General features: G+C 42.2%; 1 protein-coding gene across 2 annotated transcripts; it reads left to right on the top strand.

Moving 5' to 3' along the window:
- Positions 1–121: 121 nt before the first annotated feature.
- AHSA1 (activator of HSP90 ATPase activity 1) lies at positions 122–10,984 on the top strand. Of its 2 annotated transcripts, none has more exons than XM_015812625.1 (9): positions 122–235; positions 4,548–4,738; positions 4,965–5,047; positions 6,342–6,459; positions 6,820–6,908; positions 7,356–7,490; positions 7,902–8,003; positions 10,171–10,222; positions 10,575–10,984. In XM_015812625.1, exons 1-9 carry the CDS (start codon positions 156–158, stop codon positions 10,745–10,747), a joined length of 1,023 nt encoding a protein of 340 aa, XP_015668111.1. In that variant the 5' UTR covers positions 122–155; the 3' UTR covers positions 10,748–10,984. The 2 variants fall into 2 exon arrangements, with proteins under 2 accessions (XP_015668111.1, XP_029139303.1); XM_029283470.1 differs by lacking the exon at positions 122–235 and adding an exon at positions 1,913–2,002.
- The last annotated feature ends 947 nt before the right edge of the window (positions 10,985–11,931 follow it).

Genomic DNA, 11,931 nt, shown 5'->3' with positions numbered 1-11,931 from the left:
GGACGGAAGGAAGGAAGCTGGGCCGGTGACGGAAGTCGGGAGGCGGCGCGGTACCGGCGCTTCTAGTAGCTTCCAGAGGCGAGGGGGCAGCGCTCGGCTTCGACCGGAGCGGACGCGGCGGTGGCGGCGGCGGGAGCTGGTTCTTCGGGGCGCTGATGGCCAAGTGGGGAGAAGGGGATCCGCGCTGGATCGTGGAGCAGCGCGCCGATGCAACCAACGTCAATAACTGGCACTGGTGGGTGAGAGGAGGGAGGGCGCTGCGGGGCAGCCAGAAAGGGGCGGCTGCTTTCAGTCCCTGGCGCTGCTGCAGCCGCCGCCGCCGCCAGGGCCAGGCGCTCCCGGTGCCCGACGCCCTTCTTGCTTCGCCCGGGCTTCCCAGGCATCCCTCTTTGTGCCCGGCGTTATCTCCGCAGGGACCTTGGCCGGGATCCACGGGGACTTCTTCCCAAGGACGGGCGGGATTGGCAATGGATTGACTGTTACCCAGAAAAGGGAGAAATCCGGGCGGGGGGGGGGTACCCCACCCGGCCGGGGTACCTTTTCTTTTGCTGCACTGAATGACGGTATTTCTCTTCTCCGGGACAGAAATAGTCTTAATTTCTCAGAAACGTGCTAAGTTCTTTTAACAGCATTTACCTGCACAAGCCGGTAGTTTTTTTTTCCTGACAAAGAAATAAATGCTGTTTTCCGATACATCAAGCTGCTTTTAAACATAGGAGAGCCAGGGAGTAGCTGCGTGCATATACAGGCAGTGTTTCTCAACCTTGACCATTTTAAGGCATGTGGACTTCAACTCCCAGAATTCCACAGCCAGCGTTGCTGGCTGTGGAATTCTGGGAGTTGAAGTCCACATGCCTTAAAATGGTCAAGGTTGAGAAACACTGATATACAGTGTCTTGTGTTGGCCACTGTATTGGGCATACAAATTCAGGTGTACACTAGGTCCGTTTTTCCTGTCTCCAAGGCCCATCCACAACACCAGATATCAGCAACGGTGAAGATAAGTTGTGGCAGAATTTTTAATAATTTTGGATTCTGAAAATGTACGCAGTCCAGCCTTGACTGGATTTTATTTTTCATGTCATATGGTATTTTGTTATGCCTGACCTTTTAAAATCATTTTAGGCTATTACAGGTAGTCCTCGACTTGCAATAAATAGTTTGTTGAGTGACCATTTGAAGTTACAACAGCACTGAAAAAAGTGACATGACTGTTTTTCACACTTATGACTTTTAGAGCATTCCCATGATCATGTGATCGAAATGCAGCCGCTTGGCAACTGACTCATATTTATGAAGGTTGCAGTGGCCTGGGGTCATGTGATCGATCCCCTTTTGTGACGTTCTGACAAGCAAAGTCAATGGGGAAGATAGATTCACTTAACAACCGTATTACTAATTTAACAAGTGCAGTGATTCGTTTAACAAATGTGGCAAGAAAGGTTAGAAAATGGGGCAAAGTTCACTTAACAAATGTCTCGCTTAGCAACAGAAATTGAGTTTGTAAGTCAAGGACAACCTGTATTTTGACAGATTTGCTCACTTAGTAGCCACAAAGATGGTATTATATGGATGGCGAGAAAATATGCTCTCTCTAGTATATGAATTTCATGTTATCTAGGTAAGCAGTTTGAGAACAAGGAAAACATATTCAACATACTGTAGTAATATAAAATTAATTACAAAATGTAGAAAATGAAGAATTTTGCTTATGGCAGAAGTGGAAGACCAGTTCATTAGGGGACAGGCACTTTGTGTCTTTCTACCTTAGGACGTTTATGGATTTTTCTGTAAGGAAAGAATCTCCTTCCTAGATTATATTTATCTAGTACAATATTCTGTGACCAGAAATTGCTGGGTTATACAAATCAAATTAATTTTATTGCAGATTAATCCATTGTTGATTGGACAATCTCCATAACTACGCAGAACCTCTTTGTACAATTATAGTCTATGTGCCAGGTTCCAGTAACAAAGAGGACAACTGTTATCATCAGACTGTGTAAGTTTATCAAGAGCCACTTTTGGAGACAGAATATTGAATTATACGAATTATACGAATCTTGATCTGGTTTAGGAAGGACATTCTTTTATTGCCAAAAATAAAACACTTGAAAATTCTATAGATATAGAATAGTTATCCACAGTCAGTTGGTCTTGCACATTGATTTTCATGCCAGTTCAGATTTTGATCTTTTATTACAAGAGGTAGAAGCACCAAGTAAAGCCTGACTGGTCTTGGAAAAAGCTACGCCATATTTATACTTGAAAGATAGACGATAAGGAAATCTCATATGTATAGACTAAACCCTAGAAAAAGTCATTGGCAAACTTCTCATTATTGCCAAGGAAACAACATTGGAGGTGCTCATGAGTCACTAGGACAAACATGTCAAACACAAGGCCGGGGGGGCCGGATGCAGCCTGCGAAGTGGTTTCATATGGCCCGCGAAGCCATCCTGGAAACAGTGAGGGAACGGCCCCCTCTGCCTTGGCCCTGGCCCAGGCTAGCCGGGAGCCAATGTACAATTTTGTGGTGCCATCTATGCTGAAACGCATTCAGTCTTAGCTCCACAAGGCTGTCTGGAAACAGCAAGGAACCAGAAGAACCTTGAGCAGCAGCCTTGAGGAAGTGGGGCTGGGCTTGGTGCCGCGGGTGCTCAAGGCCAGGCTGGGCATTTGACCTCTGCTGCCCAGGGCTCCGGGCAGCCCGCACCACCATCCAGCCCCCCCCCCACCGCATGGCCTGAGAGGAACAGTGAGGCTCCTCCAGTGGACCATGCCTTGGCACTTGCCCTGGTCCCACCCCCATCTGCCAGAGACCCTCAGATCTGTCCCACTCCTGCCCAGGCCCCCACAAGCACCCTTGACGTGAACGATGTAGAGCTGGCCACGCCCACCCAGTAGGCCACACCCACTCCATGCCCACCCAGTAGGCCGCAACCACCTTGGCCACACCCACCCAGCCCCCTGAGGGCAACTGCAATGCTGATGCAGTCCTCAATGAAATTGAGTTTGACACCCCTGCACTAGGAGTTAAGCTCAACCAAAGTTGCTCACATCATTGTAATCAAAATAATGACTGCAAATTTGACTCATTTAGCTCTTCTTACTTGTGGGAAAGACTAAATCATGAAAAGTTTACTTATAGTAATATGCAAACCAAGAGTTCTGGCTTTTTCCCATCTTAGCAAGCAAGAGGCAAAAGCTGTCAAATTCCTTGGCTTTCAGTTAGTTACTCCTTATTTGGAGAAGATGGAATAGGATTCCTGGTTCACAACATGCAATAAGCAAACTTCAGAAGGAGTTTCTGCTGTTTATTTAATGGCCCTGCTAATAGAAGAGCCACATCTGAACATTATGTAGTATGAGACAGAATTTTTGGAATGCCCTTATTGTGACTTGCAGCACTTACAACATATAGTGAAAAATGAATTTTGAATAAGTTGGCAGATTCAGATAATCACCTGACTATTGGGGAAAAAAACAAAATGTGCAATATTTTTAAGGGTTGATGTGCATTAGATTACTTGGATAAAATGCTTTTTGCAATGTAAAGAGACTATTATGTTACACTATTTAGGGAGAGCAATATTAAAGTATTGTATTACAAAACCACGTAGGTTCCATGCAATCATGGTTATAGGTGCTGGTTGCTTCTTGCCCCTGGGATCTTCAGTCCTTTTGGCTTAGCACATTAAATGCAGACTATAGCCCAGTGATGGCGAACCTTTTAAAGACCGAGTACCCGAAAACTGGCCCTGCCTCCGCTCCACGCCCTGCCCCGCTCCACCTCCACCTCCATCCCTCCTGCCCACAGGGCCACTCACCGCCTCCATGGCGCTGCAGATCACCCAGCAGCGCCATGGCCACACCCTCTGCCCGCGCCCCGCAGCATCAACTGTGCACGATGGGGCATGAGGGCAGAGTCTTGTCTACTCTGTCTGGCTGCCATGTCTTTGGCTGCCACGCTCGGGGGCGACTCTCCTCCATGGGGGCTCCTGGAGAGGAGGGGGTCACGGGGGAGGCAAGGCTGGGGCAACGGCACGTGTGCCCACAGAGAGGGCTCCAAGTGCTGCCTCTGGCACCCATGCCATAAGTTCGCCACCACTGCTATAGCCCCTCTTTGGATAACTAGAAACATGAGCACTACTAGTATGTCATGAGAGAATGATGGTTATTTCTTAGACTGTGGGATATCTTAAAAGAGAAAAGAGTGAACAACTATATTAAAATTATAGCGCAGGAAATAGTAAGGGGTCCTGTATCTTTTTGAATTGCCAATTCACTCCCAAGGAAAACGAGTGTAGAACCATTGAGATTGTCAGCTGTTTTTTCCATTTTTTTCTTGCACCGATATTAAGTTGAGGAAGAAAGATAATAAAAGTGAACCAGTAACAAAATTTGCAGAGGTGAACAAATTACAAACTCTTGATACAATTCAGTGCAAAATATACAACACTGCATGTTTAAGTAAATCCTACTTGAAACATAAGCATAAATGCAAAGTGTGTGCTATTACACTTTTTCCTTTTTTCCCCTCTTAGGACTGAAAGAGATGCATCTAACTGGTCATCAGAGAAGCTGAAAACACTTTTTCTGGCCGTTAGAGTAGAGAATGCAGAGGGCACTTGTGAAGTGACAGAAGTGAGTAAATTAGATGGGGAAGCCTCTATCAACAACCGCAAAGGAAAACTGATTTTCTTCTATGAATGGAACATTCAATTGGCTTGGAAAGGTGAGTTGCTATTTTCTTTTTATACAAGAAGACAAATGTTGTTAATACTAGATATTATCACGAAATCAGGATCTCTGTAGTGTTTTCAAAGAAATACAAAGGACTGGAGAATTTATATTTCCATTTCTAGAATGCCAAAACTTGTTAAACTTTGTTGGGAAAGTGAAATTGAACCAAGGTTTTAATTTAAAATTTAAAATTAATTTAAAATATTGCTGCATTGCAGGTACCTCAAAAACAGGTGTGCAATATAAAGGGCATGTGGAGATTCCCAATCTTTCAGATGAAAATGATATCGATGACATTGAGGTAAATTTGATAGTTCTCAAAGTTATTTCATTGGAAAGGAATTGCAGATCTCATTGCTGTTGTTTTTGGAGAATTTTGGTTCCCCTTCATTTCTCTGCTTGATTTTATTTTTTTTTAGCAGGTGGGAGTATATCATAAATTGTGACATAAAGAGGTGTACTCAAAATAGGAAATATATTTTGTTCTGTGCTCAGAACAAACCATTGCATTCTGGGAGTTTTGCCAGACTGTGTTGGATTGGCCCACAATTTGACAGAAACAGAACTTGGAATGTTTAGCTTGTTGTAGGTTTCAGCTAAATTACAGTGTTTCTCAACCTTGACAATTTTAAGGCATGTGGACTTCAACTCCCAGAATTCCACAGCCAGCATTGCTGGCTGTGGAATTCTGGGAGTTGAAGTCCACATGCCTTAAAATTGTCAAGGTTGAGAAACACTGAGCTAAAACAACATCTGGAGGGATGTTGGGCTGGGCAGGGCAGGCAAAGCTAATATGGATCACCTTCTTTATCTCCTCAGCAACTCCCAGAATGATTTATCCTTCCCCCCCCCCCCAAACTTTCCTTTGCTTTTCTTTCTTTCCCTTAGCTACCGCTATCGATATACTTGGCTTTTTTCTGTTCTTAATTCCTGCTGTCCCTTACCCAGAGATCTGAAGTGTACTGGAACAAAAGCATTTCATACTCTTTGCAGAAGAAAACTTCCAAAACGCAGAGTTTCTGTTTGGTCTCAGACCTCCTAAATGAGCAGTCATATGCACAGGCTGGCTCGTGTATGGAATATTTTACACATCCCTATTGCTTCTAATATACAAAGGCATAAAATATTTTTGATATTTTCTGAAGAAATGATTTTACGAAGCAATATATGATATATATCAGGGCTTTTCAACCTTTTCACCCATTGTACCATTTTTGGGATATGGCAATATCCGAGTACCACCAGTCGCCTAGCAAGGTGTCAAAAATCTGATGACCAAAAAAAAAGGGGGGGGGGAAAGTGATAGAAGTACAGGTAGTCCTCGACTTACAACAGTTTGCTTAGTGACTGTTCGAAGTTACAATGGCACTGAAAAAAGTGCCCCCCAAGGCACAGCCGAGCAAGACGCCTGCCCGCCCGGCGGCGCTCTCATTCACCTCCCCCGCTACCACTTTTCTAGGATGGTCGCGTACCACCTGCCAGGTGCCAAAGTACCACAGGTGGTACCCGTACCACTGGTTGAAAAGCCCTGATATATATGGTAAAAGCAGACATGTTCTATTGAGATAATATATCGTTTTTCCTGCTACTCTTAGATCAGTGTTAGTCTTGCAAAAGATGAACCAGATACAAACCTGCTATACTTGATGAAGCAAGAAGGTGCAAAGCAGATCAGCAATGCTATGGAAACTTACATCAGCACTCTTAAAACAGGTACAGACGGAACCCAGAAGGGACAAAGGGGCTTTCTGCTGAACTGTTAGCTTGTAAAAGGAAAAGAAGAATGGATTTAGGAACAAAGTGGTTTTTATATTCAATCATAAAGAGAATTCAAGGTTATGTTCATAGTCAGAGCATTCCTTATAGCCTTCAGAAGCTGGAAAAATAAATAATTGAAGGTGTGACCTCTGGATATAAAAAGTTGCCTATCCCTGTTAGATATAGTGTAATAGTCCCAATGGCTTTACAGATATTCCTAAGTTGGCTTTCTGGAGATCAGGTTTGTTTTTGTGGTGTTTGTTTTTAAGGTCTTGTAGAGTAGTTTTCTGAATACCAGTTGTTAATATTTTTCAGAATTTACCCAAGGCATGATTCTGCCTACAGTAAATGGTGAACAGTCAGAGCCACAGAATCATCCTGTGCATAAAGCAGATAAGCACAAGGTAAGCGTTAGAGTACCCAGTTTGAAGTAATATGAGTTTAGAAAGTCTAGGCAAAATGGTTTTAAAGGAGTCTTTTCTTAGTTCCTTTTCTTAAATGTCACTCAAAAGACAAGAGGATTTCTTTACATATTAAATAGCATAGTATAAAGTTGTCCTAAGCTTTAAATATTGCATTCTGGAATATATATACTGTATATTCTGTGACATGAATTATTCAAATTATTTAGCCAATGCAAAAGATGGGCTATTTTGTATATACTGTAGCTTGCTGTCAGGGATTGGTGGGTTCCAGCCAGAAACAAGATTAGCTGCAAGTTCATATCTTTGCTGCCACCACAGTTGCAAGTAATGCAACGATTAGCTTTATCTGAAGACCTTTTTGGGATGGCTATAGCTCAGAAGCAACTAAGAGGCATTTTAATTGTGTAATGTGTGATACTGTTTTAGATTAATGAACAGGTTGCTGGCAACAGTTCTACATCTAAATCAGTAGGAGTTAAGATTCCTACCTGCAAGATAAATTTGAAGGATATTTTCCTGACATCCCCAGAGGATCTCTACAGAGTATTCATTACCCAAGAGGTAAGTTAATACAGGACTTTCTATAGATGTTCTGTGCCATTTCTTGCCCCATATATAGGATTTTTAGTATGGTTTGCTATCAATCTCCTTCCCCTCCCCGGGTATCCTGCTTACCGTTATAGTTGGAGAGCAGTGATCAACTTGTTATATAGCAGTGATGCCTCCAGAATATTCCAAGGAAAAGAGCCACTTTACTTCTTCTCGGGATTATATTCTCTCAGAATAAAAGGTCCTGATTTGAAGCACCCTTTCTCTGATTTGAAAATACCACGAGAAATAGGAAGAGCTACTAGTGCCCCTTCATCCATGAAACTGCTCTAATCTTTAAAAGTATCAGTGAAAGTTAGTAGATGAGACCTGGAAACTAGAAAGTCTAATAATGGACTATTATGCTGGATTTTATTTTTTTAGATGGTGCAAGCTTTTACTCACTCACCTGCTGTTGTGGAGGCTGATAAAGGAGGAAAATTCCAATTGCTAAATGGGAGTGTCACTGGCGAGTTCCTTGAACTAGTAAGTTCATTAGTAATGACGAGTCGTTTGTATGTTATTTGGAAGTTGGACAGTGTCTTTCCTCTGGACAATGATCTCTTTGCCCACAGGATCTCGTCAAGTGTGTAAATTGTATGAATAAAGGCTAGTGCACATATGTCAAATAATTAGGTAAAGATAAAGATTTCCCTGTCCAGTTGTGCCTAACACTAGAGCACAGTGGTCATCTCTGTTTCTTGGCCAAGGGAGTCAGCGTTATCCTAAGACAATTTCTGTGGTCATGTGGCCAGCATGGAACACTGTTACTTTCCCACCAAAGTGGTACCTATTAATCTACTTGCATTTGCATGCTCACACTGTTGCGGGGAACTTGAGTCTCGAACCCGGGCTGTCGCTTCTCCAGTTGACAACTTCAGCGCTTTTAACTGCTGAGCCAGCGCATCCTTTGTTAAATAATTAGCATATCATAATTGCAAATATTGTATTGTATTGTATCTATAAAAAAAACTATGCAAGATAAGCTTGAAAGCAAGGTGGAGAAAGTGGGAAAGGGAAAACAACATTTTACAATCTTGTGAGAATTTTAATACATTCAGATTTGTGAGAGATGGGGAATTGAATTCCATTCACTTTGCTAAGAAAGATGAGGGGTGAATTCAGAGAAATATAAGGGAAGCAAGTAATTTTGAGAAGAGATTAACGGGGCATATACTGTACAGAGTGGACTGAAAAATAAAAATAGAAAGATGTGGCATGAAAGCTTCTGGTCATAGCAAAAGAGAAGAGAAAAATCTTGTTAAAACAAAAAATGGCAACAAGATATTTAAAAGATGAAACCGTATATTCAGTGGTGGGATTCAGCCGGTTCGCACCACTTTGGCAGAACCGGTAGCTAATTTTTTTTGCCCAGGCCCAGAATGGACTTTTGGAAATGGCATCCATACAGAGAACCGGTTGTTCACATATTTGAATGCCACCACTGAGTATATTCACAAACAGAATTCACTAATGCTAAGAGATAGTACTTGAACCCATTGAAAGGCACATTTATTTTGGATTAGAAAGCAAAGGTTTTTCTTAGAGAGAAAAGGGTAAAGGGATTTCAAGTTGAGGGGAAGAGAAAAGGAGAGAAGTACCTTTCTGGGCAGTTCTGGATTGCTTGATTTTTTGATTGTTGGTGTATGGAATTATACAAGAAGATGCAGGATCCCAGGTGAAATAGGAAGTATTTAGAAAGGGATATTATGCTGAGTTAAAAGAGAGAAGCCTGAGGAAAAAAGCCTCCATTGAGAGAGAAACAAAATGAATACAGGTGAAAATAAAATGGGGAAAGGGAAGGTGGCAGAAGCTAATAAGAGAATATTTGAAAGAAACAGAGAAAAAGTGTTTTGCCAAGTGGCTTTCTTCTGGGCTTGAATGAAGAGTTGCAAAGAAGTCAATTGCCAATTCTGGCTTCTTGGGAAAGATTAACTGAAAATTTATGGCTTAGAGACATTCTGATGCAGCTGTCCTTCTGCTTACAGTAGACTTTTCAGGGTTTTCTCAGGATCCATCTATCTTGGCCCATCCTTAGAGTCATGTAGCTGTCGCTTGCTTTAATATTTTATTCCCGAATGCTACTATAGCTGAGGAGGGGATTCTCTGGAACCACCCCAACTCTTGGGGCTTTTTTTTGGCCACCTAAACTTACCCACCTGCCTCCTCCTTCTCTTCCTCCTCCTCCTCCTCCTCCTCCTCCTCCTCCTCCTCCTCCTACTACTACTACTACTACTACTACTACTACTACTACTACTACTACTACTACTACTATTATTATGGAACATGCGCAAAAGGGGAAAAGTCTGTTTGTTTTTCCAGTTCTAGTAAGGGAGAAGTCATTGTCAGGTAAATTCAGTGGGTTACAGCAAGATTTAGATATCTGTGCCAAAGCAGTGCAAATTAAGGGGTTTCAACTCAGGGGCAGCTTTATTTTGCTCAGCTATCTGAGAGCGATGCTTTTCCTTTTCTAAGGGAAATGCTCTGTTTTAGCCCTGCACGCACCTAGCAATTAAACACTTCAGAGACACTTTATAGCAGGTACAGATATTTGACTTTTACCTAAGTAACAGTGGCTTTCCAATGAAGCCTCTCCCCTTTGGGGTATCCACATGAATATTTCCTTGGTAGATAAGTTCTCTTTCTTTTTTAGGTTTCTGCAAAGCAGATTGCTATGAAATGGAGATTTAAGTCCTGGCCAGAGGGTAAGTTATTTGGCTGCAAATATCATAGCAAAAGATGTCTAAGTGGAGATGGTAGGATGCAGATAAAGCTATTCTGAATGCAAGAAAAAAAAAAGTGCAAGCCTCATAGGGCTTGGCTTAGATAAATGCTCTGTTCCTTGGTTGAGAGATTCCTGTATCAGCTGCAGTGGCAATCTCTCTCATCGTAATGAAATATTGACTGCTGTAAAGCCTTAAGCATTTCACAGGATTTGCTAGGGATTTTTCTGGAGGTAGACTTCTACACCTGTATCACCAAGTGTGTGGTTAGTTTTCCTGTATTTCCTATGATGATGCTACATGACTGATTGTAACATTTATTTGGCTCTCTTAGGACACTTTGCAACTATCATATTGACCTTCATCGACAAGGGTGATGAAACAGAAGTTTGCCTAGAAGGGAAGGGCATCCCAGCCAGTGAAGAAGAGAGAACAAAAGAGGGCTGGCAACGTTATTATTTTGAGGGCATTAAACAGACGTTCGGCTATGGAGCCCGATTGTTTTAATGCTGGCTACTGCGGAGTCTCTGCCCAAAGATTCTGCCATGGGAACTGATTCACTTCTTGTCTGTTCTTTCTTATCCTCTGTTTCACTATTGTGACAAGCAGGATGGCCCCAAAGGCCACTGAGCAGCACCAATTCCGACCCCTGCCTGTGCAGGTCTCCTATTTCATGGGTTTCAAAGGTGGATTCTCATAAATGTACATATACCTTGTATTGCTAAATAAACATAACTTAAAGAAGAGGTACCATCTTTCTTATCTGAGCAAAGAAATCAAAAGAGCTTTTAAGCAAAGGGCAGAAGAGTTCTGACTCTTCATGAATAGAGAAGATCTTAATTCAAAAGATATTAGAAACTTGGGGTTTAACTAATGGGAACAGAAGCATTATATTTAAGATGCATCATTATGTAAGGGCATATTTTTCTTTTTACTTTTCAAAAATTACTGCCCTGCTACTAGCAGAGCAGTTAATGGCAAGCGTTTTCTAAACTCTGTTGCTGAAATTTCATGCCTAACAGTTGATGTGCTCTCATAGTCCATTATCTTTCAATCAGCTTATTCTCTGGGAGTGGACCTTTGTAACAGAAAACAGCACTTCCCAGAAAAATTCCATGTAGGGCTTTCAAAAATCAGTACTGTAGAATGAAAGTGTACAATGTGCATAATAGCATTTCAAGTGCATTGGAATCCAGAACAAAGACTATAAATCAGAAGAGAGCACATCTGCCTAAAATCAGCATTCAGTTGTAAAGTTTAGTACCTTAAATCTTTAGCTTTGAGAGTACAACTAAAGATATTTTCAGAGGCAAATTTCACTTGTTTTGTTCAGAATATATTTCAACATTACAATGAGACCAATAAATTATAACACATTAATTATACCGATAGATCTGAGGTTCCTTCAGGAAAATTGAGTTCTTGCTTGTATGTGGGGCTAGGTAGTAGTTGTACATATAGAATTTGTTTTTCAAAGTTGATTGCTTCCTTTGTTACCAGTGGTCTTCCGGGTGCGCTTTAAGGTGTTAGTTACCACCTTTAAAGCGCTCCATGGCATTGGACCTGGCTACCTCCGAGACCGCCTTCTGCCACAGATTCCCTCCCATAGACCGGTACGCTCCCACAGAGCGGGCCTCCTCAGGGTGCCGTCGGCCAAGCAATGTAGGCTGGCGACCCCCAGGGGGAGGGCC

The sequence above is a fragment of the Protobothrops mucrosquamatus genome, unplaced genomic scaffold (genome assembly GCF_001527695.2).
Source record: "Protobothrops mucrosquamatus isolate PMUCROS unplaced genomic scaffold, P.Mucros_1.0 scaffold101, whole genome shotgun sequence".
Classification (NCBI taxonomy): domain Eukaryota; kingdom Metazoa; phylum Chordata; class Lepidosauria; order Squamata; family Viperidae; genus Protobothrops; species Protobothrops mucrosquamatus.
Note: the sequence above shows the minus strand (reverse complement) of the source record. Positions and strands in the feature narration are given on the sequence as shown.